The following is a 25,110-nucleotide window of genomic DNA, read 5'->3' on the forward strand; positions in this document are numbered from 1 at the left end:
GTTTCCATTTTCAATCAGTGGCAGGCTACCACACTCCTTAAGTCAAGAACCCTTTTTTTTTTTTTTTGCTTTTGTCTGGTATAACCTCCACTGCATCTGGACATGAAGTAGTTTTAAGTTTGTATTGTGAATGACGTGTCTATTGGGATGCTTTGGGAAGTAGAAAAAGATAAACTTGGTACTTTAAAGCTTATGCTTCTGAAAATCACAGGTTTTTGAAAAAACCTTCATGTTTTTCAAAGCTTGATGGATTTTCTTCAGTTTCAAGAAATGGATCTGTCTAGGGTGAAAATTTTGCCCTGACTATGTGTATATCTTGCTTTGTTATTGATGATACTTTGGGGAAAAAGCTGATACATAAAATGAAGGTAATAAATATTTTTATCACATTCTCCTAGACTACATTAAAAAGATTGAGTCATTTCTAAACTATGGTGGAGAGTAAGGGGGAGTCAGATTCAACTTAAGGATGAGGCTTACTATTTAAACTTATTAGCCTTGATCACATTACCTGGTAGACAAATCACTACAAACATATCACACAAATGTTAAAACAACAACAAAACAGGCAGATAAAAAAGGCAGGTGTACAAAGGATGTATAAAGGAACTTCCGTGTCACAGCCTGGTTAGCATGGATCAGGATCAGGCACTCTAATAAATACGTGAAATTTACCTTAACAGAGAACTCTGGTTGAGCTAAAAACACAAACTGGTATGAAGAAAAATTTAAATATGTTACAGGATAGGAAGATATCCCAAACTAGATCCAGGCATGGCTCTCTTTAGAACGAGAGGTAACTTGCTTTATGCATATTTTTCTCACAAGATAAATAATGTAACTAAATGGCAACAGAGTGGAATGAGCAGAAGTTTGGCAATGAGTAGGGAAAGCTCTTGCTAAAGGGCAGAAAGTGGCATTACCGAATGCTGTCTCCGGAGCCTCTTTTATAGGAGTAACTGGTTCAAAGACTATAGCAGGAACTGACCAAAAATAACAATAAAAAAGAAATGTTAAACATTTATACAGTCTCACAGGGATATGATTTATCTGCACTCAGTTCAGTTCAGTCACTCTGTCAAGTCCGACTCTTTGCGACCCCATGGACTGCAGCATGCCAGGCCTTCCTGTCCATCACTGACTCCCGGAGTTCACCTAAACTCATGTCCATTGAGTCGGTGATGCCATCCAACCATCTCATCCTCTGTTGCCCCCTTCTTCTCCTGCCTTCCATCTTTCCCAGCACTCAGGTACCAGTTTATCACTCAGGAAGGATTGTCTTTATAATCAGGTAACTGTCCCTGAAAAGTGCCTGTGAAATTTCTCATTCTGTGATGATCCTAGTCTAGGTACCAAAGTAGACCATGCCCATCTTGCTAAAACTGATCTTTAGAAAGAAAGCACAAGCTTTGCCCAGCTGGAGTACTTAAGAGAGCAAGATAAAGGGCAGCCATTCAGTCTGTGGTTTAGCTGTATCCTTTTATCATGTGCCTGGGGAAAGCCTCCCATACTGATGATTCCTACATGAAACTCAAACTCCTAAGCCCAGCAGTGAAAAACCCTTTTCTACTGGCCCTATGAGCCCATTCAGTATAACAGCAGCTTCAGTATAATGTTCTGATCCACACTTAGAAGCCTGACAGAGAAGCCTCTGTCTCCTCTCACTGGTCCCTACATATCCTGCTTTTCTGAACTTCTTTGTTCCCTGCTCCCTAGTCATCCAAATCCATAACAGTTTGAGTGCTCAAGTCCTTCTTAACTACTCTGGTCCACTCTGATTGTTTCTTTAAATTCGGAGAAGGCAATGGCACCCCACTCCAGTACTTTTGCCTAGAAAATCCCATGGACAGAGGAGCTTGGTAGGCTGAAGTCCATGGGGTCGCTAGAGTCGGACATGACTGAATGACTTCACTTTCACTTTTTACTTTCATGCATTGGAAAAGGAAATGCAACCCACTCCAGTGTTCTTTCCTGGAGAATCCCAGGGACAAGGAAGCCTGGTGGGCTGCCGTCTATGGGGTCGCACAGAGTCGGACACGACTGAAGCGACACGTTGACAAACTATGGCCCAAAGGCCAAATCGCCCATAGCTTGCTTTCATACAGCCCGTTTCCATCTTTAAGTGGTTGTAAGAAAAAGGAAAATAGATATCACAGACTACTGGGGCCACAAAGCCCCCAGTATTTACTAAGTTGTTCTTTATAGAAAATACTATCAACTCCTGCCTGGATCTGTACTACGATGTATACAAGCTAGACAGTTACCAAGAAATAATCTATTTGCCCAAGTATATGTTTGTTGCACAGCTGTTTCAGTCCACTACACACATTCAATATATAAAGGATGAATAGCATCGGATGATAAGCCAATGAAACAGACATTTAGAGAGAAGATTCTAATTCACAAAAAGGAAGGGATTCAGCTACCACCTAAGATCCATCCAGCTATGCTCCACTTGCCTACTGTGGGGGTGAAAGTGGCTGCTGATCCCGACTTGCCCCTTCACTTTCTCTAGACTCCACAGGGACGGGCTCCAGGATTCCTCAACCAGAATCGACACATTTACCTGAGTCCTGAGGTGCTTCAGGACTCAGTGTGGTTTTAGATTTGGGATGGGGATGATGAATTCATTGAGGCACTTTGGGAACTAAAGGAAGAAAACTTCAGGTTAGTAGAGTGGTTTGAGTTCCAGAAGCTGTGGATAGGATTATACTTGCTATAGAGTTTCAGGAAATTTTTCTTTTGACTTTGAAATATTTGTCACTATTTTTATTATTGCCTCTATTTGTCAATTATATTACTATGAAAAACAAAAATCACATAGAAATATTAGTTGATATATCAAGGAGATCCTCAAAAGTGATTTCCACATGAAAAAAAGTTCCAAAAACCTACTGTATTATAGTGATGGTGGGAGAGGGGTAGGGTGATTTTATACTAATGATGGGACACATAATTTCAATTTACTGGCCTTGGGTATATTTTCTATTTCACTCCTTGCTGAAAAAAAGACCATATCATTGCCTAAAATGACAACATAAAGTCACACAGGTCATAAAAATGTAAAAATTTAGATCTGGGCAAGAATTACATCACACCATAACAGTTGCGACAATGTACTCGCTTAGATCAAGGACAGACACCCCACTTGCAACCCTACTTGTTGTGTTTGAAACTCAGTAACACAGAATGTGATTAAAAGGTTACATGGGGATGAGATGCTACAAATTCAAACCCATTGCTTTAAGCATATATGTACTACGCTAAGTTCATACTTGACTGTCTCAGTACCAAATGAATTGTTTTAAGACTCCAATATATTAAGAAATAATTGAATGACAATAGAGAATGACAAGAGTCTTGTGAAGCAGGAGAAGCTGAGGTTATGATGGTGATGAAATGGGCTTCAAATGAGCAGAAGCAGATGCTGATGGACATAGTGGATCATTACCTACTATTGTTCCTGGGGCTTCGGTCCTAAGACTGACTGGTTCAGGGATTGTGGCAGGAACTGATCAAAAGTAATAAAAGAAATCAAAGAGATTTTTCTGAATGCATAAAATGTCAGAAAGTTCATCTTACCAGTAAAAACAATGCTTTGAAGAGGGGAGAGGGAGGGAAAGGATGGATTACACAGAAAGTGAACATAAAAGGCAGGAATTATAGGGGTGGGAGGTGAGAGGTGGAGGCAGTAGGGGGTCACACCAAGGTCTGTCCACCAAACACAGAACAGACAGCCAAAAAGAAGCTGAGACCATACCCCCTAAGAGACTAAGTCCTTAATGAAAACAGTGGCATTTAATAAACAAAGTTTATCAGTTTGTGATATCATTTTAAATTAGGTTATCTTCAGTTCTAAGAACAGAAAAAGCATGGTCCTGTGTAGAAATAGGGATCACTGAAGCCAACTGGATCAAATTTAAGCTCTTGAGTAGACATCCTAGTCCCCTTTAGTTCATTCTATGGGTACAGTCAAGGGAATGTATGAATAAGTCATCGTCTATCTGGTCACCAGCTTCATTCAGCACATTTCCTATTTTCAGCCTTTGTCTCCTCAACCTTCCATTCATCCAAATTCTGTTCTGATGTTTCCCCTAATTATTCTGGATCTCTTTCTGTTCCAAATATTTACATTTCCAGCATATAGCATTTGTACTCTTTGAGAAATTACTTTATATTTGTATACACACTGCCTTATGTTATTTTCTATCTTTTTATGCAGGAACAGCTTTTGTTTACAAAATAATTGGGAAATAGAACAGAATTACTACTTCTGATGTGTCTCACAGTTGCTAATACAGTTACAGGGACGTGGAAGGGATTAATAATAAGAGTAGCTTCCACTCTTAAGAGATATGTAAGACATGTACCAATTATGTGCACAGAATTCAGGGTTCCAACTGGGATAGAATGTTTGGACTCCTTAAACCAGAAATCATATTTACCCAGTTTAGTCTGAGGTGCTTCTGGATGGGGCGTGGTTTTAGGTTTGGGACGTGGACCACGGGGTCTCTTTGTTGCTGTTGTTGTTGTTGGAGCTGAAGGAAGAAAATCTAGGATTAATATAGTGCCAATGGCTTCAATAACTCTGAATAGAATGATATAAGCAGGTTCTAGGCTTTCTAAAATTTACCAGTTTCTTTGAGTGGAGAAAACTTTGTTACTTTAGTTTGAAGTTTTCTCCTTTAACAGATTAACAGGTTTTCTTTTACAACTGAGAATTCTCTAGAGATTAAAAATTATGTAACAGTTATGTTTAAGAAATGAAGATGAGGAATTATCATTTCCTTGAAACCACCTCTAATGAGAAATCATGCTAAACTGTGATGGTATGTAAGAAGTTCAGACCATCCTGTACTATCCTTTTATAATTTAAAACAAGTAAGTTTGGGCAAGTTTTCCACTTGATAATTTACTAGAAAAATGACACAAAATTAGATGAAACATTAGTAAAATAAAACAAAAATCATGTAAATCTTGAACTATAGAAAGTAAAATGCTCAAAGAAACTTCAAGGTATAATAATTGACACTCTGTTGGTGGTCTAAATAAAGGATACATGGAAAATCACATTTGGACCCCAGTTCTAACAAACAGCACAGTGTAAACAGAGACTCAGATTGATGTGATGCAATTACAAGCTGGGAGATGGAGTCAATAGCTGTCTCAAAGTTTATACACATTAATGTTAGAAAGAAGGCCTTTTCTATTTTAAGATGAATACAGCAATAAGATGACAACAAATTACGACATCATCATCTCTATAGCACCACAGATAAGTATGAAAACGAATAAAGAAAACACATCCTGAAGGGTATAAAGGATCATTACCTAAAGATGTCCCAGGAGTAATAGGTTCAAAGTCTGTAGCTAGAAATGATCAAAATAATAATAACAAAAGAAATGTTAAACGCGTAAGAAAAGTCACCAAGCTCTCTTGAAAATGAATTTTACCAGAGTAGCATTGGTTCTACTGCCAGAAAGCAAAATTTTTAAAGTTCTGAGGTGAGGGTACAAAGGTACATGATGTTATAAAATCTCCATATAGTTACCTACAAGTGTTGCTTTTATATTACCTTACAATACAGTAGAAGACTCTGCTCAGAGAAATCTTTAGGTATCTGTCTAATAACATTATGGTTAACAATTATGAGAAAATAATGTGAAAGTATAATTTTAAACACTATATATTGGAAAACAAACAATTAGAATCTATGTCATGATAGATGCAATTGTTGATATATTGGTAATGAATAATCAAAATAGGCAAGGCTCTTTTTTGTTGAGAGTCCACTTTGGAAAAAGGCCAAGACCTCCGTCCAAACAAAGGCCTATAAAAGAGCAAGATACAAAGGTTCATTCAGTCTGAAAAACATGTCAATGCATCTCTCTGCTATCAGGACAGAAAAGAGCTGACCCGGGGAGGATAGGAGAGTATCCTGCGGTTAAGTAGCTCAAATCCAGTCACTGAAGTCAGGCATTCAAGGTCCTCTTCATGGACCCACTAAAAAGTAGCATGGCTGTCCACAATTTCTGAGCAGCAGCCAAGTAAACATTGCTTTCCTCCTTTCTCACAATCAGGTTCTCATTTAAGTCCTATCTTTCTGTTGTCACTCACAAATATGGTACCTTCTTTCTTCTGTTTATGGTATTCCTCCTCATTCCTCCAACAAATCTACAAACTATACACATTTCAAGGTCCACATTACACTCATCAGCCTTGGATCTTTCGCTTCTCTAAGAATAAACTGTGTCTAACAGTTGGTAAAACTCAGTAAGTAAGTTGCTTTGCCCGTATTCCTTTCTACCCATTTATGAACAATTTCACACAAGAGCAGCATCCTCACTCAATGAAGCCAAGTCATTTGTTTTTTCTAAACTATTCCTCACAATACTAATGCAGCGGTTCATCAAATAAGAGATGAACTGGACTAAATAGGTTAGATACTCAACTAGGTAAGTGTTTGCTGAGCCAGAGTCAAAGAGAAAATGTAATCGAATGGCGAGAGAAACAAATAAAATACAAGGTACCAAGAAGGTCCTAAGAAGCATGAGGAAGTAACTCATTCTGACTAGAACATTTGTAACTTGGACACCATCCTGAAGGATCACAGGGTTACTAGGCGGCGAGTAATTACACTCCTACCACAGTATCACACCTAACAGGGGTCCGTAGGCACCAGGAACCACATATTTACCTAGTTTGGTCTGAGGTGTCTCGGGTCTTGGTGTGGTTTTATGTTTGGGACGTGGACGTGGGCGACGTGTTCTTGTTCTTTGTGATGTTTTTGGAGCTGAAGAAAAGAAACTGGTTAATGCTGTCTTATGACTGCAGAGAGAAAGGATTATTCGTGGCTGTAGGTTTTCTAAAATTGTGCTAGATTTTCTTGAGTCTTGAGAAATTTGTCTCTCTGGTTTGAAATTTTTTCATCTACACGCAAAAAAATGTGTGGGGGTGTCTGCTGACAGTTCTTTTGAGAAAGAACATATAACCTTATTTTAATTATCTGAAAACTTTACTATTATTGCTGGTACCAAATTTTCAAAAAGGACCCTGATCCAAGGGAAATCAGAAGTATAACTTTCTATATCACATTACAGAGGAGCCCAGACTCTCCTGCTTTGTGTTATATTTAGAAATTAGTTGGTTTAGAAATCAATTTGGATTATACTTAGAAATTACTTGGTTTAGGCATATATACCATATCTTAAAACAACTTTCCGTTGCTGGCCATAGAATTACATCTGATGTTTATAAGGCATGCATGCTCAGTCATGTTCGACTCTTTGTGACACCATGGACTGAAGCCTGCCAGGCTCCTCTGTCCAGGCAAGAATACTGGAGTGGGTGCCATTTCCTTCTCCAGGGGATCTTCCCGACTCAGGGATTGAACCTGTGTATCCTGCATCTGCTGCACTGGCAAGCAAATTCTTTACCACTGAGCCACCTGGGAAGCCCTGTTTATAGGGAAGAGACTCCTAACTTTATCTGGAATCCAGCAGAACCACAGGCTCTGTAAAGTTTTAGGAAAGCTGGATAACATGGATGATAGCTTCATACAGACTTATATTCTAACCAAGTGACCTATTTTAAACATCTTCAATACATTCAAAATGAAGAATATAGTTGAGTGACAAAAAAGGATGATGAAAGAATCTTGTAAAAGAGAAAACCCTTTGACCAAGATGATAATGGAATAGAGTGGACAATGAGCAGAAAATGTTCTTGCTTAAAAGATACAAAAGGTCATTACCTAATGTTGTCCGAGGAGCCTCAGTTCTCAGAGTTACAGGTTCAATGTCTGTGGCAGGAACTGACCAAAAGCAATTCAATAAACAATGGAGATTTAAGAAATGTGGGAAAAGAAAGAAAATTATCTTGAAAATGAATCCTTTTAATCCTATAATGTTTAAAAATAATTTATGAAAAACAGCACTTTTTCTGTAATAACTAGCTGAACTCTGGTACCCATTTATCTCACAAATAGCTGTACCCCTTTACACTTTGCTTCTCTATGAGGCCAATGAAAAGTGTTTTTTCGTGGGGGGTTTAATTACATGATTACAGTTATACTGGAAACTTGGCTCCAAAAACTCTTTTGTCCGATACAAAATTTTTAAATTACTTATTTTAAATTTTTAAATTAAATTACGTATTTTTAAATCACTCTTAAAAATCATTATGAAAACTTGTGTTAGTATTTGACAGTTTTCACCACCATTACTAAATTTTTTTTGAGAAACAGTGGCAGCAGTGAGAATTTAAAATGTTCTTAATCAGTCTGTTTATTGGATATCTGTGACACATAGGCAAAAGATAAGCTTATGCCTTTTCTCCACAATAAAGGTGATACTCTTCCTGCAACTTGTCCTTATTTATCCTTTTATTTCAAATGGATACTTGGGAGATAACTATTCAAGTGAGGAACAGCGATGATTAATAAAAAATTCTGGAAAGTAATAACTTTTTGTCTGAATAAATAGGATTCCTATAATTCTATAGTATTCTGTAATGATTGAATTATGCATCAAAATAAAATTTAGATTTATGACTCCTTGGTTTTAAATTAGTGTCTCTATTTTAAATTAAGTCCAGAAAATTAAATGTAAAATCAAAAATGTCTTATCACCAATTCTCTGTAACACAGCATAGAGTAATCTTAAGCCACATCTGAAAACATTTTCTGAACTAATGGAAAACATGGTATCCAGAAGTGAATGAAAGGGAGGACTACAAGGCAAAACAATATTCAAAGCTGAGTGCCCTCAAACAAAAAAGGAAAATTCCTGTTTTGTTTGGAATTCAACACCACAAGATGAATTTATCAAGAGAAAGGTCCAGTTACAATGGAACAGTATGAAATCACAAAAGAAAGGACTTCTGCAAGAAAGAGATGATTACGTATTCTTTTTCAAGCCCCAATCAGCTTTTTCATTGCTTCTCTCCCACATCATAAATTATACACATATAAAAGCAGAGATTTCAACAACGTCCTGGTTTGAAGGATGCACAGAGAGAGCATCTGTGACTCTTGCCAACATCAAGTGCTGCAAGAAATCTATCTCTGAAGGTGATCAAAGCACAATTCACATTCAGGAGTAACAAGCTGAGCTGCAGATGTAAGAATGCCTGATGATATGAAAAAGGTTCCTGTTGAAAATAGCAAACAATTTTAGGAAATGAATGAAAATGTGGATGAATGACCACTGTTTACACAGGACATTACAGACAGTGACAGAGATGAGAGGGGTGAGTTCAGAGAATCAATGACCAAAAGGGAAGACATCCATCATTACCTATGCTTGTGGATGGTGCTTCGGTCTCAGATGTAACAGGCTCAAAAACTGCACCATAAAAAAATAAACAGAGATAAGTAACAAAAGCAAGGAAGGCTAGACTTTTAGGTTCTCACTGATGCTTAACTCATAGGATACAGAATCTGGTTTATTCTAAGTTGATATAAGTTGCCTTCTTGATGGACTTATTTATTATGAGAGATGTTCTCTTAGTAAGTTAGAATTTTGTACTAACTGGAATCTTAGGGGAAAACTTCAATTGAAAAACAATTGAATTTTCAGAACTGTTACATAGTATCTTTTTATTTGGTAGAAAATCAATTAACAGGTACCATTTAAAATGTAAGGTATTTTAGAGAAAGTCAGTCTCCATGTGACTGTAAAGGAGGAACACAAGATCAGCCTCCCTAGTGGTTGCTGCTGAAATGGCTCTGAAAATGTTCCACATAAAGAAAAACAAGCTTTCGTTACAAACACAAACTGAGAAAGCCTGAAAATGCTTTAAGAAAAATGGAATCTGTTAGATAATCAGATGTAAAATTTTGTCTGTTGTTTAGTCACTAAGTCATAGAGTCCTATTCTTTTGCAACCTCATAGACTGTAGCCTGCCAGGCTCCTCTGTCCAGAGGATTTCCCAGGCAAGAATACTGGAGTGGGTTGGCATTTCCTTTTCCAGGGGATCTTCCCAACCCAGGGACTGAACCCAAGTCTCTTGCTTGGCAAGTGGATTCTTTACCACTGAACCACTGGGGAAGCCCAGACAATCTGTTATAAAATTTACTAATTTCCCAAACACTGAGTTGTTCATTTAACATATGAAATGAACAAAGTAGCCACATCAGTGTGGCTACTTTGAGAAGAATGAACAAAGAAATCATTGTATTTAGGTTTCTATGCTTTACAACATGACAAATTGTAAGCATTCTCAGCAACATCCCCAAAGAGAAAGCATCTTAAGTCAAAGCATTGGAAATTATGTTTACCGGATGTAGGTGGTGGCGTATCTGGTTTTGCTGTGGGTTTAGAAAGTAATTGCTTTGCTGGTTTTGAATCTGAAGAGAAAAGGGCTATAATTAGAGTCATGGCAGAGCTGTGAATGTGATCAGTGTTACTTACACACTGCTTTCCTAGTACTGAAAGTAGGGATTACCCAGGCTGGTACATCTGGTCTACGTGTAGTTTTAGGCCTTTGGGGTCATTTCGATGCTTAAGAGAAAGGTATTAAAAATTAGCATAATGGTTATGGCTGTAAGTGTCATAATTAAGGACACATGCTCGAGCAAAGAGATTATATAAATTTAGTGACTATACAACAAAATTAATTCCTGGGGTGGAAAGGGTGAGAAATGTGTCCATTCTTACTAATTCTTCTGAAACCAAAAAGTCTTTAGGAAATGTTCAAAATATGTCTTTCAGCAAAAGTAAGGAGAACTACAATTACTTTTTTTGTATAAGTAATTTTTAAAATGACAAGTATAATAGTTATGTTTCTTAATTGATAGGTTTTTTTTTTTTTTCAGTATAAAAACAGTAAGGTAGAAATTTGAAACTTGCTTAGTAGGAAACCAGGAAAATAATCCATAAATACTTGAAATTATACACAGTGTTACATGGTTACTTCTGGAATTTTCTAAAGTAAGTCAGTGACAAATTTATTGTGAATGCTGAGAAATTATAATAATTATAATCAAACAACATTAGGACTGAAAACAGTACCATCAACTTGAGACTTCTAATATTCTCAAGTTATAAAGACTATACTCTTTTATCTTGGACCCGAGACCAAGAAAAATGCATGTGTCTTTGGTTACCAAAACATACTAAAGAAATTCTTCAAAGAAATAGAAAAGCTGAAGAAGCCATTTTTTCATGCAGCTTTCTGAAAGGGATAAAGTCTTACAAGTTGAATGAATAAAGCAATGAAATGGTAATCACAACACTGGAATAAAACATTGCCACTTGTCAAGTCCAGGATGAGCACAGAAGTCCCTGAGAAAGAGCAGATGGTTTTCTCAACTCAAGGACACATGATGGAAGGACAGAGGGTTTGCGGGAAACCAGGAAGTTGTGACCAAAACCACAGACCTTCCCTGAAAAAGCACACAGAATTCTTTTAGAAGTCTCCTATCTTCAGGCTCTTCAGACCCAAATAGGAAAGGGGAGGGAACGCATGGAGCAAAACTGTGACACAGTGTAGAACTTCAGTCATGCCTGGGTGGAGAGCAGGAAAAGGAAAGCAACAACCCGGGAAAGGAATTGGGGGAGAGCAAAATTACCGATCGTGGGCACCAAGGGTTCCGGTGGTACCGTTGCAGGTTCCAGAGCTACAGAGGCAAAAAACCGAAAATACTCATTATGTTAAGAAGCGGCATCTTGAGAAGGAAACATGACTCTTCCATCTTTACTTAAACTGTGTACTTTTTCTAAGTGTAATTTTCCTTTCTATTTCTCCTATTTGCCTCTCTTCTCCCTATTGCTTTCCCACACCTCATCCGCCGTGAATATACATCTCGTACAATATTTTTCTGATGCCCTACTTTAATGATCCACTTAGAAGCCCAACTTATTGCTCTGTATACTCAATAACTACAAATAAAAATATAAATGTATTCATAAAATGTGAATGTAGAAAGCACAGATGCTTAAATATAAACTACACTGATTCCTGCAGCCCAGCTATTTAGGTGGTGAGTGAATGACAGTTGCTCAGTCATATCTGACTTGCGACCCCATGGACTTCATAGCCTGGACTATATTCCATGGACTATATAGCCTGCCAGGCTCCTCTGTCCATGGAATTTTCCAGGCAAGAATACTGGGATGGGCTGCCATTCCCTTCTCCATTTAGGTATAGGTAGCTACTTTGTCAATGGCACCCCACTCCCGTACTCTTGCCTGGAAAATCCCATGGATGGAGGAGCCTGGTGCGCTGCAGTCCATGGGGTCACTAAGAGTCGGACACGACTGAGCAACTTCACTTTCCCTTTTCACTTTCATGCCCTGGAGAAGGAAATGGCAACCCACTCCAGTGTTCTTGCCTAGAGAATCCCAGAGATGGGGGAGCCTGGTGGGCTGCCGTCTATGGGGTCGCACAGAGTCGGACACGACTGAAGCGACTTAGCAGCAGCAGCAGCAGCAGCTACTATGTCAGAAACCACCATATTCCATTTTTTGTGTTAACTGGAACCCTGAATGGCACATTTACCAGGTTTGGACTTGGGCACATCTGGACTAGGTGTGGTTTTAGGGCGGGGACGACGACCTGGCCGTTTGGTCTTTGGTGGAGCTGAAGAAAGAAAATCAGCTGGTTAATATATGAACAGTGACCCTACAAACTGACCATCAATACTATGTGCATCTTAGAAGCATATTTAAGCCCTCTGATTTATTGCAGACATGTATCCTTCTGTTTTTCATTACTTATCTAGTTGAATGAGCTCTTGAAAAATGGAGTTGTGGGATTTCTTTTTTTTTTTTTTTTTTGCCAAATATTAATAAATAAGTCTTCAAGGGAGCTCTCTATTTTTCTCTTTTGACTTGAAAAACTAAGAACTTTATACAGCTTGGAGAAGACAGTCTCGTAAAATTTTTGAAGATATATTATGTTCAACAGGAATATGAGAAAAGTTACTTTTATTAATGGAAGCTGCTAGGGATAAAAACTAAAATTTATTTGGCCTAAGATTCAAAACAAAATTTTTCACTTAGCACTTAAAAATCTGCAAATCAGTAACATGTGTAAAATGGATTTGAATTCAAAATTATTTCAAGTTGGGCAAGTTTTTAAGAACAAGATACAGTTTTTGAACTACAAGAATTAAAATTTCCTTCCCAAAGAATAGGGAACTGTCACACACAAATGAACATTAATGAACAAATCCATTACTGTGAGCCTGCTTAATAAAGATGCCAGCAGTCAGGAAGAGAGGAAACAAAGGTAGGTCACTCACTGCATTACCTAATGTTGTTGAAGATTTAGTTTCTAGCATTCCAGGTTCTAAGACTGCATGAAAAATGACCAAGAAGGAATCAAAATCCAAGGAAAAATGATGAACTTTATTAAAATATGAAAAATGCTTAATTTTTAAGTACTAAGTTGAGCAAACATAAATGGTGAAACTTTTATTCATGTAAGAAATTGCTTTTCTATGTAAATAGATTACTATGTTTTTAGACAAAATGAACAAAAATGCAGCTGGTCATTTAAGTTTGGAAAGAGAAAATGGAAAAAAAAAAAAAGCATGACTCTCATTTGGAAGATGTGAATGCAATAAAGTAACCAACAGCTCATATTATGAAGGAAAATGTGGGTAATTCGGTAAGAAGGCACCAGCAGAACAGTTTTGCTCTCTTGAAGAAAAAAAGCTATAAAGATTGAGGGTGAGTTTTTCTTTTTCTCTTACTTAATAAATTTCCTAAGAAATATCAGGATATTGAGAGCTGAAAAGACCATAATGCTTTTAAAGAAAATCTACAAATGTTAGAGTTTTGAAAGCAAAAAAAAAAAAAAAAAACCTCTAAAAATGAAAGCATAAATATGTCCTGGGGAAGCCATGGTCCTCTGGGGGGAATAATGAGGTTAAAACAAGCTCAGGACACAGATATAAGAAGGAACAAAAAGGAATGTGGCAAATCAAAATCAGTATGACTGTCTCAGAGCTTCCACTTAGTCAAGGCAGCAGAGAGCTTATCTTCTGGCAGAAACAGCTGAAAGCAAGATCTGAAGGACAATCAAGAAATACTTTTTTTAAAAAATCCAAAGCTAAAGACGAACTTGGACATAGTAAGTGAAAGTAAGTGAATTCTTTTTCACTCACTAGAGGAAACTTCATTACCTATTGGTGGCTGTGATGGTGGGAAAATCTCAGGTTCTGGGGCTGCAATAAAAGCAAGTATTATCTAGGGAGATGCTGACAGCACCATCTAAGGTAGAAATGAAAGGTCCTTTACCACAACAAGTGTCCTCTCAGTGGAAAGCCATCAGGTTCTATTGGCTTACAAAATAAAACTCCATCACCCCACAGCCTCTATACAAACTACAACAGCAGAAAGAATTGAGAATTCTAATTTTTCTTGTTGATCTTTAGCTATTTTCCCCACTATAGCTCCTAGTGCCTGAGGAAATGTTACTTTAAAAGGAGGTCAGTGTAGCCTTTCAGAGGTCATTCACCTGCTATTTTATTTTCTTCAGGACAGTCAGATGGGAAATGGCAACAGATCCATCAGACCTGTAACCATGTCTGAGCTCTGTTAGTTTTGGATCATTTTCAGCCTGACTGGAGCTGATATTGGTTCACACACACACACACACACACACACACACAAAACAGGAATTGAACTTACAGTCTAAAAAGGGCCACAGGTGTTCATATGGTATTCATTATATCTACTACTACTTATTGCTGGTGAACAAATTGATTTACACATGAAACTTATTCCATTTAAATTAGCAAATCAGCAGAAGTTAGAAAGTAGTCTCCACATTTCATGAAATGTTGAATAAATTCATTAAAAATATTATCTAAATATTCTGACAGATAAACTCTCCAAGGCCATTCAGATTGGCAGTAAGTAAATGCTGAATATAAAGAAAGCTGAGCGCTGAAGAAATGATACTTTTGAACTGTGGTTTTGGAGAAGATGAGAGTTCCTGGGACTGCAAGGAGATCCAACCAGTCCATCCTAAAGAAAATCAGTCCTGAATATTCATTGGAAGGACTGATGCTGAAGCTGAAACTACAATATTTCGGCCACCTGAAGCAAAAAACTGATTCATTTGGAAAGACCCTGATGCTGGGAAAGATTGAAGGTGGGAGAAGAAGGGGATAACAGAGGATGAGACGGTTGGATGGCATCACTGACTCAATGGACATGAGTTTGAGTAAGCTCCAGGAATTGGTGATGGACAGGGAGGCCTGGCATGCCACAGTCCATGGAGTCGCAAAGAGTCAGACACAACACAGTTCAGTCCAGCGACTGAACTGAACTGAAATGCTGAATATAGTTTGGTACAAAGACTATTTTTTTTTTTAAGAAGATGATCCAACAGCTTTCCTATTCTATAGCACAAAAAGAGTTGATTTCTTTCAAGAAGAAAATAAAAAGGAAATCAATTTTTGAAGTAGAAAACAAAGTAAAGATTCTTTGACATTTTTATTCTTACAGAAAGAAATTAATTAATCTAGTCCCTACTGACCAACTTAACAGAACTTAAAATCACTGTGTACTTAGATATTTCTTAAATTACATTTACTGGGAATTATCTCTGATATTTCTGGACTACAGGGTATGGGAAGTTTGGCAGAAGCAAGTAGTGATGTTTTAGCGACTAAAAAGGAAAATATAATAATAAACAATTTGGATAGAGAATATTCACTTATCTGAAAGCAAGGCATAATAGCACAAGGTGTTACTGAAATGTAGCATCATTCATCAGAATGTCTGTGGCCAAAAAAAGAATTCTGATTTCTCATGAACTTGTCAGAAATAGAGTATAACAGATGAATGGCAAAGCTGTAGTAATGTATCAGACAGAAGTACACTAAGCAAAGTAAAAAGTATGTGTGTGCAGGGAGGAGGGGGGCAGTGGCAGTTGAATGCCTCAGATTCTACAGGAAAAAGGGAAAATAATTAGTTAATATCAGTAATCAAATATGATAAATATCACAAAACATCCGCATCTGAAAATAGCAACACCAAAAATTCTCTTGAAACTTCAAGGTTATAATTAATGTTTTAATTTCCACAAAGTTGCCTTCTAAAAGTATGAAAAAGTAAGATTTGCTACTTTTAACAGCTTTAGATTTCACAAAGATGAAAGAATGCTGCTGTTTTAATTTTATAAAGAAAAATCAGCATTTTTCAGTTCCTGAGACTGAGGCCAAATAGGTATGGCATCCTATCAACTAAGTTTCCAATTCACCTGCATAAGAAAATATTATAGTCAGTGGTTATTAAGAAATCTATCTTCTGATAAGATTTCCTCTATCTCAGCCTTAATGTGTTATGGATAAAGATACAAAAAATGTTCCATAAAAAAGCTGAGTGACACACAAATAACCACACCAATCAGCTCAGCATGAAACAAACAAAAAGTCCCTGATGGATTTGCGGCTAGAGTACCATTTACTGTTCCATCCGCCATGTCAGAACTGAGTACAATAAACACCCATGATTGGAGGTCTCTCCCTTTCTTCAGATCTTTAAAAGCTTGAAGAGCCAAATGTCATTACAATCTTAATGATTAACTATGAAGGAAAGAATTCTTATTGGATGAGGCAGACAAGCTGGGACATAGTAGATGGCTGAGATTTTTAAGAAAGCGTTGGATTTGGCTTCCAAGCCAAAACCAATGTGGGTTTTTACTCATTAGCTTAACCACAGGGGAAAGCCAAAGGAAAAGCAGCCTTCATGGAAAGTGAAAAAGGAAAAATATGCATGTGAGGAGAGGACTGGGAAAGTCAAGGAGTGGCTCAAATCAAAAAGCTTTTGGTGGCTTATTTGCTCTCCTGAACCTTGGCTACAAAAGAAATCTTTAACAGAGCTATAATGTTGGTTGCCATAAAATGAATACATTTAGAAATACTAACACCCAAACCATGGTTTATGGAGAACTAGTCATTACTCTCTGTTGCCTCAGGCCACTCGAAGTCAACTTGAGCTGGTTTAACTTTAGGCACAGATTATGAAGTAATGATACTTGCTGTTAGGGAAAAAGAGTGAATATTCTTAGGTGATTAGAAGGTAGAAATCAAAGCAATATAAACCCGCTAACTTCCAAATAATTTCTCACATTTTTAAAAGGAAATGTCAAATTAAGAAATCTTTTTGTTCAAATACGTTAGAGTGATAAGAACACTCTCCCACCCTAATTTGAATTAATGAATTTCCTCTCAGAAATGCTTTTATTTCCAGAAACCACTAACATTGATAATGTAACTTATCATGAGCAAATGATAATTAACATTTGGAGACATTTTTTCAATGTTTTCAAATTTTATCTTGTAACAACATAAATAATTAGAGAAATATTTAAAGCTGGTGACCCAAACATAATGTAATATTTCTCGGTCTACCTGGTGAGAGGACCCTATTCAAAATACAGCCTAAATGTAACAGTTACTACCTTATTCCAAAGTCCTCTGGGCATAATTTTGAAATAAATGTACAGGAAACCCTTCTCTCAGCTGTCAGAGTTCTTTGAGTTAAACCACTAGAGTTCTTGGGTTTATTAGCTATGCTTCTTTTTCCTAACAACCTCTTTTAGTGAGAGTACTTCATTCAATTTCTCGGACTTAGAAACCTCACTCATGGTCATGGCATCAACCATACTCCCTTTGCCTAATCCCTAATTTCTTTCATTCTGATGCCTACAATACCTGGAAATCTCTCTGCCACTTTTAAAGGAGTCATGAGAGTTCTCTTTCTGAGCAGTTCCATTTTCCTTCCTTACCCATGTCTTTGCAAAAAGACAAATCATGCCCACTTAAGCAATCTTTTGCTTTAATAATCCTACTCTGTAAATGCACATTAATGAAAAATCCATATTACAGTGAGAAATATATTCTTCCCAAAGCTCAGGCATTAAATTTTTTATGACAATAATGAGTTGTGACAAAGTTCCCCTTATACTCTCATAAATCAACATTTCAGACTATTGTATAGATTCTGTATAGATAGAGAAAAAGAAAGATTTAATTATTTAACATGTCCTGCAATCCTTATGCAAGAAATTATCTGTTTTTAATTATATACATAGAATAACCCCTTGCTGAAAACAAAACAAAACAAAACACCTACTTTTCTTCAGCAAATTAATGTCTCCTGAGAAGTAAACAAAAGTCAGTGTTCAGAAATCAGCCCCAGTTTAGAAAGAAGTCGTGGAACATTAGGAGACTACAACCCTTACTAGTCATGCACCCTGAGAGCTGAGAAGGCCCCAAACAAGGCAGAGTTCTGAGGGGATGGAAAGGCTTCTCCACTTCTCAGCTGAAAGGCGGCTGATCTGAACTCCAAGCAACTTTGGTATTGGAAACTATTTCACAGTCCTAGACAAAGGAGTTCTCAATCATTCCGTCCACTCTCTTTCTGTGCTTTCTCTGTGATGGTCATGTACATAATCAAACACCACATAGCTCAAAGAGATGCTATGATAATATCAGAGGAGCTGGCTCTAATGACATCATTTCATCACATTTTTGCTCTTTCCATGGAAAGATGAATCAAATACCAAAGTGTGAATCGAAGGTTTTGTTCCAAAGAGTGGCATAAAAAATTTTTTCAACCCTACATTTGAAATAATATCAAAACAAAGCTCAGGGTAATTACCAGGTTTGCTGTCTGTCACTTCTGGACTGAGAGGGACTTTAGGTTTCAAAGAAATAAATTGTGTTTTACTGGGAGCTGGAAAAATAAAGAAACAAAATGATCATCAAATCAATATTTAGACATTTCAGTGTCTGAAACCACAAAAGGAAAACCTATACTTCAAGTGCTATAAACCCATCATCTTGGATGATTTTGGAAATATTCCATTAGAAAATAAACTTAAAAAAATAATATTTCACAGAACAGTATTTAATGAAAATATACTAATACATTTTCATCTTTTTGAAAAAGCATTTCAAGAAAAAAGGCATTGCCATCAGTCATCATTACTATACAAAGTATGACAATGATTTTAACCCAGGATTAAAAAATAAAAATTAGCGTAATGATTTTGCACTTTATTTCACATTTCTCAGCCACGTCTAAGTTTCTAAGCACCCGAAAAAAGAAATGTTTTAAAAGTAATATTTACTGATATGTATAATGTTGTGATCTGTGGCATAAAGAAATGTTACTAACACCATAACAGAAAGCTGTTTTTCTAAATGAAGTTTGAAATTGAACTTGAGGGCCTTACCCCCCAAAATGGAGAAGTGTATATAAGACACAACTATTAAAACAATGATTGTGTAGAAGATGGAAAAGCATCAGTGATTTTACAGCTTTCCAAGGTACAAATGCTGAGTTCACATCCACCAACCACAGTGCCAGCTATCCAAAACTATGAAAGTCATGGAGCTAATGTACTGTATGAGATATTGAGTGCTGTTGAAATGATCCAGTTAGAACAGTGATTGAGACATTACATAAAAGCTGGCATACTGGACTTTCCATGGTGAAATGAACTAACACATCTACTAAGGACATATCATTACCCATTGTTGTCCGTCTAGGTTCAGGGCTTTTAGAAATTTTAGATGTAATTGTTCCAGGACTTGTGGTTCTTTCTGGTGATGGAAAGGGGAAAAAAAAAATTAACATATTCTAGAAACAATTTTAAAAAATCCTCCAAAGAGGAACTGAATGACCCTTTTAAAATCCTGTCATATTTAGTCAGTGTTTACAAAGTATGCAGTGAGTAAAAGTTGGGGGGAAAATTTTTTAAATTCAGTCATAATAGTATAGGCTATAAAAAAACTGGAATAAGCAATGGAGTAATCAAAGCCTGGTTATTGAGCATGAGTCTGGGTGTACCCATTAACAATGAAGACTAGCACCTCCAGATTGATCAGTTACCTCCACCTCCAGCTCTGTGCCATAGTATATGCTGTTCCCTTTTCCTTTTCCTCTGCCTAAACCTGACACATATTCTGATGTTTATATCCTCAACTCTTCCTTTGCTTTTCTGAGCTTCTACTCTAAGACAGTCTTACAAGCAGGTTAAATCATCTTATGTTGCTCTCATCATTCATGATGTATTATCTTTTTAAGATTATGAGCAATTGGATAGCCAGAGTCACATTCTCTGCATCTCAGCCATCGCCCTACTGCAAAACTGAAAACACAGTAGGCAACAAATATGGGAACTGTCAGCCTGATAAACACTTAAATATAGATGCCTGCCAGAAAAATAAATGACATTATGTATCATTGCTGCTGCTACTGCTGCTAAGTCGCTTCAGTCGTGTCCGACTCTGTGCGACCCCATAGATCGCAGCTCACCAGGCTTCCCCGTTCCTGGGATTCTCCAGGCAAGAACACTGGAGTGGGTTGCCGTTTCCTTCTCCAATGCACGAAAGTGAAAAGTGAAAGTGAAGTCACTCAGTCGTGTCCGACTCTTAGCGACCCCATGGACTGCAGCCCACCAGGCTCCTCCATCCATGGGATTTTCCAGGCAAGAGTACTGGAGTGGGGTGCCATTGCCTTCTCCTTATGTATCATTGTGACCATATAAATCACTATATATGATTGTTTCTATGTTTATACCAAAATTCACATGTGAAAAACATCATTCACTAAAACTGATATAAAAAGAAATAGCAGCATAAGCATTGTTACTTAGAAATGTGGAGTTAAATACAAAAGAAACATATTAAAGAATTGGAGAATGGGTCTCAGGGGTAGAAGAAGGTGGGCAGTAGAGTCCTCTTTTTCAGTCTAAGACTTGAAGTACCTAAAAAAAACCCTCTATGTATTATTTTGATTTAAAAAGATTATTTCCAGAAAAAAAGAATATCATTCACATAATTTTCAGTAAAATCTTACTGAAAATGTTTGGTTTTGTTTTTTTTACTTTAATTATTCATCTTCAGTTAATTCCAAATTTTATAGAGCATCTTTCATCTACAGAATCTTTTCTCTTTGTAATAAGTACATGGACATTATCTACTTGGAATTAAATATCCTGAAAGGTTAAATAGACAGTTATTTACCAGCTTTGGTTCTTGGTGTTTTGGGCCTGAGGCGTCTTTTAGGTGTAGAAGGGACAGATGTAGTTTGCAGGGGAGCTGAAAGAAGATTTAATATAGCTTTGGTAAATGATATTTCCCAGGGGTCAATGAGATTGTAACTGTAAACTTACAAACTTCTTGAGGGGAAGAACTGCTTTCTATTTCTTTGTATCCCTAGAATGCCCAGCACAGGTGTTCAATAAGAACTGACTGAGCCAAAAGAAATTAAATGTCTATATGAGAAGATACATTTTTCAGTTAAGTGTACTGGAAAGGGAGGACCCTTGAAGGATTTAAGTACACAAGGTACAGTTAATTACTCAAAAGATGATTTATCCAACAGCATGGGAGAAGCACAGATATTTGAGATTTAGAGAATGGAACATTCAGAACTCTTTAATTCTATAGCTCACTACTAATGTCACCAGGAGTTAAAGAACTTCATTATTTCAGTAATTTTCTATTATAGACTGAAAGGTATTTTACTCTCTTTTACTCATCTTTCTTCATCATATCCAGGATTGTAGAGCCCACTTGGTGCTCCTTAGACTATTTGGAGAAAAGTAGTCTGATCAAGTGGTATCTAATATGCTAATTGAAGGGAACATATTTTAAAATAATTATCATCTATAATTTTGCTGCTATTGTCTGGTTTGTAAATTGGAAAGAACTATAGAAAGGGAGTCATCCTTCAAAATAATATATGCAAAGACAGAACTGTTACATCATACACCTGAAACTAACATAATGTTATATATTAATTTTACCCCAATTAAAAAATAGATACCAGGATTATGGAAATTCTTCAAGAATTATCAGAAAACTAAGAACTACAGATAACCCAGTTCTTTGAAGAGTTTCATCGTAGACAATGAAGGGAAATGTTTACTACTGAAAATATTCTGAGAAGGCCAGCGTGACTTCTGTTTTTTGTCTCTTCATCTGTTCTTTCAAAGTACATAACTATACAGAGGTCATTAATTACCAGGTGTTGTAGGCTGCATTTCAGGACTGGTAAAGATTTCCAGTTTTTGAGAAATAAATGGTGTTTCACTCGGAGCTGAAAACACAAACACCCCATCCCACCACGTAATTCCAGTTAAAATGAGGTATTTTAAGAGCTTCAACATGCTTTTAGGTGGTGATACAAAGCACATGCTAAATGGACATAATGAAGGATGAAAAATGCACGTTGTCTTGGAAAGCTACTGGATGAAATGACAGTTTAAAGTGGGGACAAGGTCAGGATGAAATCGTTCAGTAGCTGACTCCAGGCAGACTGAGCGCACGGAAGAGAGGTGATACAGGCCACAAACATATGAGATGGATGATGATGAAGATGTCCATGCAATTTTCAAAGCTTTTCATTCCTTAAAGGATGGAAAAAATATCATTCATTACAGTTCAAAAATGAGAGAGAGAGAGAGCCTCAAATGGAACATAAGATGCCTGCATTGTAGGGAAAAATATATATTATATTCAGAAAAAGGAAAGAAATAAATGATTAGATGTGATGGAATGAAATGGTCATTTGGAAGAAAGGCATTCACATGGATTTTCTTTTGACGGAAAACAAAGTAGAATTTTTCTGTTAAAAACATTACCCAGTGTTGCCCTTGGCTGTTCAAGAGTTCTAGAAGTTTTAGGTGGGACAGAGTCCAGAAGTAGGTCGCTTGTTGCTGTTGGAATAAATGTCAACATTTATAAAAGCAGTAGAAGGCCCCAGGAATAAAATACAAATTCCTGAGTAATAAATTATGCTCAAATGGGGAAAAATATCAAGAACACTTGAGAGATTGCTGACCAACATTTTAAAACTAGTGATTCATTAGGAGTTGAAGATGAGCTCATGTTTAAAAACATACACACTTCAAACGTTAGAAACCATGATAAAATGGTGTTTCATACATTCAACTGTTTTCAACTGTTTTTTTCTGGTTCCTTCCTTCTGTTTTTTAATTGCTAGCTGAATCTGCTCATAACATTGTTTCATCTTTTAAAAATTTCTGCTGCTGTTTAAAATTATTTGCCTGTATTTATCATGGTACCCATATATGGCTACACACACACCCCAAAAATACCAGACATATGTCTTCGTGTGGCAGAGACCAGTGTTATTTACTTTGAATTTCCTGCAGCACCTAATTTAGTAAGTGTATAATAAAATACTTGCTAAAAGAAACCATCAGACTGAATTAAACTCACTATAGGTAGAGCAGTAAGTGAATATCAAAGTTAGACCCAACTGAACTTCTGTAGACAAATGAGTGACATGATTGCTCTAGAGCAGGATTTATCACCTTGCACTATTGCCCTTTAGGGTTGGATAATTCTGTATTGTGGGGATTTTCGTGTACATTGCAGGGGTTTAGAAGCATCCGTGGACTCTACCCACTAGATGTCAGTAACACCTTCCCCACTGGTGACAACCAAAAATACCTGTAGCCATGGCTGAATATTTCCTCAGTGGGAAAAGAGCAAAATCACCCCCTACTGGAGAACCACTACTCCAGGGAAAACTCCGAATTCTAAAACCTTTTCAGAATGATTCTGATCACGAGAGCACTAAACTATTATTTAGTGTGCCTGAGAGGCAAGCTAATCTTTCTGCATGTTCCACATATGCAGAGTTTATTTACTGGAGGACATGGAGACATTATCGTTCAGTGGGAGAAGCGGATAGAATTCATCTCCCTGACAGAGACTGCCACCTTTCTCCTGTGGAGCTCTAGAGAGTGTATTTTTTCACTCTGCAAAAATTGTCAGAATACCTGGCATCCGAAAAAAAACAATTGAGAGGCTGGGTGTACCTGTGTGGGGCTCTGATATCTCAGGCTCATCTGATGTTGTAGGGCTTGAGAAAACATCATAAGTGGCTTTTAAAAGAAGAGGTAAGACAAAAGAGAAGATGTTAATTTTGATTAATTTTAAGACTTCATGACATATTTTAATGCTGGCTGAAGGAGGACAGTTGATGTAGGTGCTAGAGCTTGGGCCGTGGGCTACTGGTCTTGTCAGTAAGATTGAAGCCATCACTAAAAGACTGGCCTCTAGTCCTTCTTGCTCTGAATTGAGTCCCTAGGGTGATGTGAGCTTAGTGCTATTTGTTTACAATGAAGCGTGCCAGCTCTAAATCACATAGCTTCAAAGAGTACATACATAAATGAAGTCAGATGGCAATTTTAGGAGACATTTCCAAAGAAGAACAGTCATACTGAGGAAATTTGCACAAAAACTACAGTTTAGTTTTTCTATTTAGTAAACGTTACCATCATGATGTCTGGATAGTACTTTACAGTTTGCATAGTACTTTATAGTTTGACAGCACTTTCTCATGTATCAGCTTGTTTAACTCTGTTAATATCCTTGAGAAATAGGTGAGGTAGACATTAACCCCATGTTATAGTCAATGGGGTAGTAACTCCATTTTCTAGATATTAAAATTGAGATTCACTGGGGTGAAGACATTTGTTAGTGGTCAGATTCTGCATATTTCTCATTCTATTTAGCATGGGCCCACCTTCTTTCTCCTTTGGTAACCATTAGTTTCTTTTTGATTTCTGTGAGTCTATTTATGTTTTGTAAATAAATTCATTTGTATCATTTTTTATAGTCCATATACAAGGATATCATATATCTGTCTTTCTCTGTCTGATCTACTTCACTTAATATGATAATCTCCAGATTCATCTATGTTGCCACAAATGGCATTATTCCATTCTTTTTATGACTGAGTGCTATTCCATTGCATATATATAAAGACTTCTTTTTAAACATAAACTCGTATATGAAAAGCCTCATGACCTCATTAGGACAGAAATTGTGCTTGTTACACTCTTTACATACTTCAAGGTTGTACTTCCAGAGCCTTGTACACAGGAAGACTCAATGAAATTAATCTGCAAGATTTCCATTACTATGAACAAATAGCAATGAGTTTAACAGTTGGGTAGTTTATGCTTTTAGTAAGGATACATGAGAATAAATGAACAGATTCTTTATTTTTAGAGCATACATATGTGTGCACACAAATCTCTTCCTCTACTATACAATTACCTTTCATATGTTTGTGTGGTCATATCCTGCCATGGAAACA

At 36.9% G+C, this 25,110-nt stretch overlaps 1 protein-coding gene across 11 annotated transcripts in view; it reads right to left on the reverse strand.

Moving 5' to 3' along the window:
* The window catches only part of ABI3BP (ABI family, member 3 (NESH) binding protein), a 296,163-nt gene that overhangs the window by 112,070 nt on the left and 158,983 nt on the right, over nucleotides 1-25,110 (reverse strand). For 4 of the 11 annotated variants that reach the window (XM_010841961.1, XM_010841962.1, XM_010841959.1 and 1 more), the window contains exons 15-30: nucleotides 23,825-23,890; nucleotides 22,619-22,693; nucleotides 22,000-22,074; nucleotides 20,997-21,071; nucleotides 19,500-19,571; nucleotides 18,625-18,699; nucleotides 12,503-12,583; nucleotides 11,574-11,621; nucleotides 10,281-10,349; nucleotides 9,298-9,345; nucleotides 7,755-7,814; nucleotides 6,699-6,794; nucleotides 5,332-5,370; nucleotides 4,446-4,538; nucleotides 3,452-3,511; nucleotides 924-983 (exon numbers count right to left, since the gene is read on the reverse strand). The exons of 1 other annotated variant lie outside the window; for it this stretch is intronic. In XM_010841961.1, the coding sequence (XP_010840263.1) occupies nucleotides 924-983; nucleotides 3,452-3,511; nucleotides 4,446-4,538; nucleotides 5,332-5,370; nucleotides 6,699-6,794; nucleotides 7,755-7,814; nucleotides 9,298-9,345; nucleotides 10,281-10,349; nucleotides 11,574-11,621; nucleotides 12,503-12,583; nucleotides 18,625-18,699; nucleotides 19,500-19,571; nucleotides 20,997-21,071; nucleotides 22,000-22,074; nucleotides 22,619-22,693; nucleotides 23,825-23,890 (1,092 nt within the window). The remainder of the gene's footprint in view (nucleotides 1-923; nucleotides 984-3,451; nucleotides 3,512-4,445; nucleotides 4,539-5,331; nucleotides 5,371-6,698; nucleotides 6,795-7,754; nucleotides 7,815-9,297; nucleotides 9,346-10,280; nucleotides 10,350-11,573; nucleotides 11,622-12,502; nucleotides 12,584-18,624; nucleotides 18,700-19,499; nucleotides 19,572-20,996; nucleotides 21,072-21,999; nucleotides 22,075-22,618; nucleotides 22,694-23,824; nucleotides 23,891-25,110) is intronic. 6 more of the 11 variants (XM_010841967.1, XM_010841966.1, XM_010841965.1 and 3 more) reach the window with 4 other exon arrangements.

Source organism: Bison bison, unplaced genomic scaffold, assembly GCF_000754665.1.
Source record: "Bison bison bison isolate TAMUID 2011002044 unplaced genomic scaffold, Bison_UMD1.0 scf7180017864168, whole genome shotgun sequence".
Taxonomy (NCBI): Eukaryota; Metazoa; Chordata; class Mammalia; order Artiodactyla; family Bovidae; genus Bison; species Bison bison.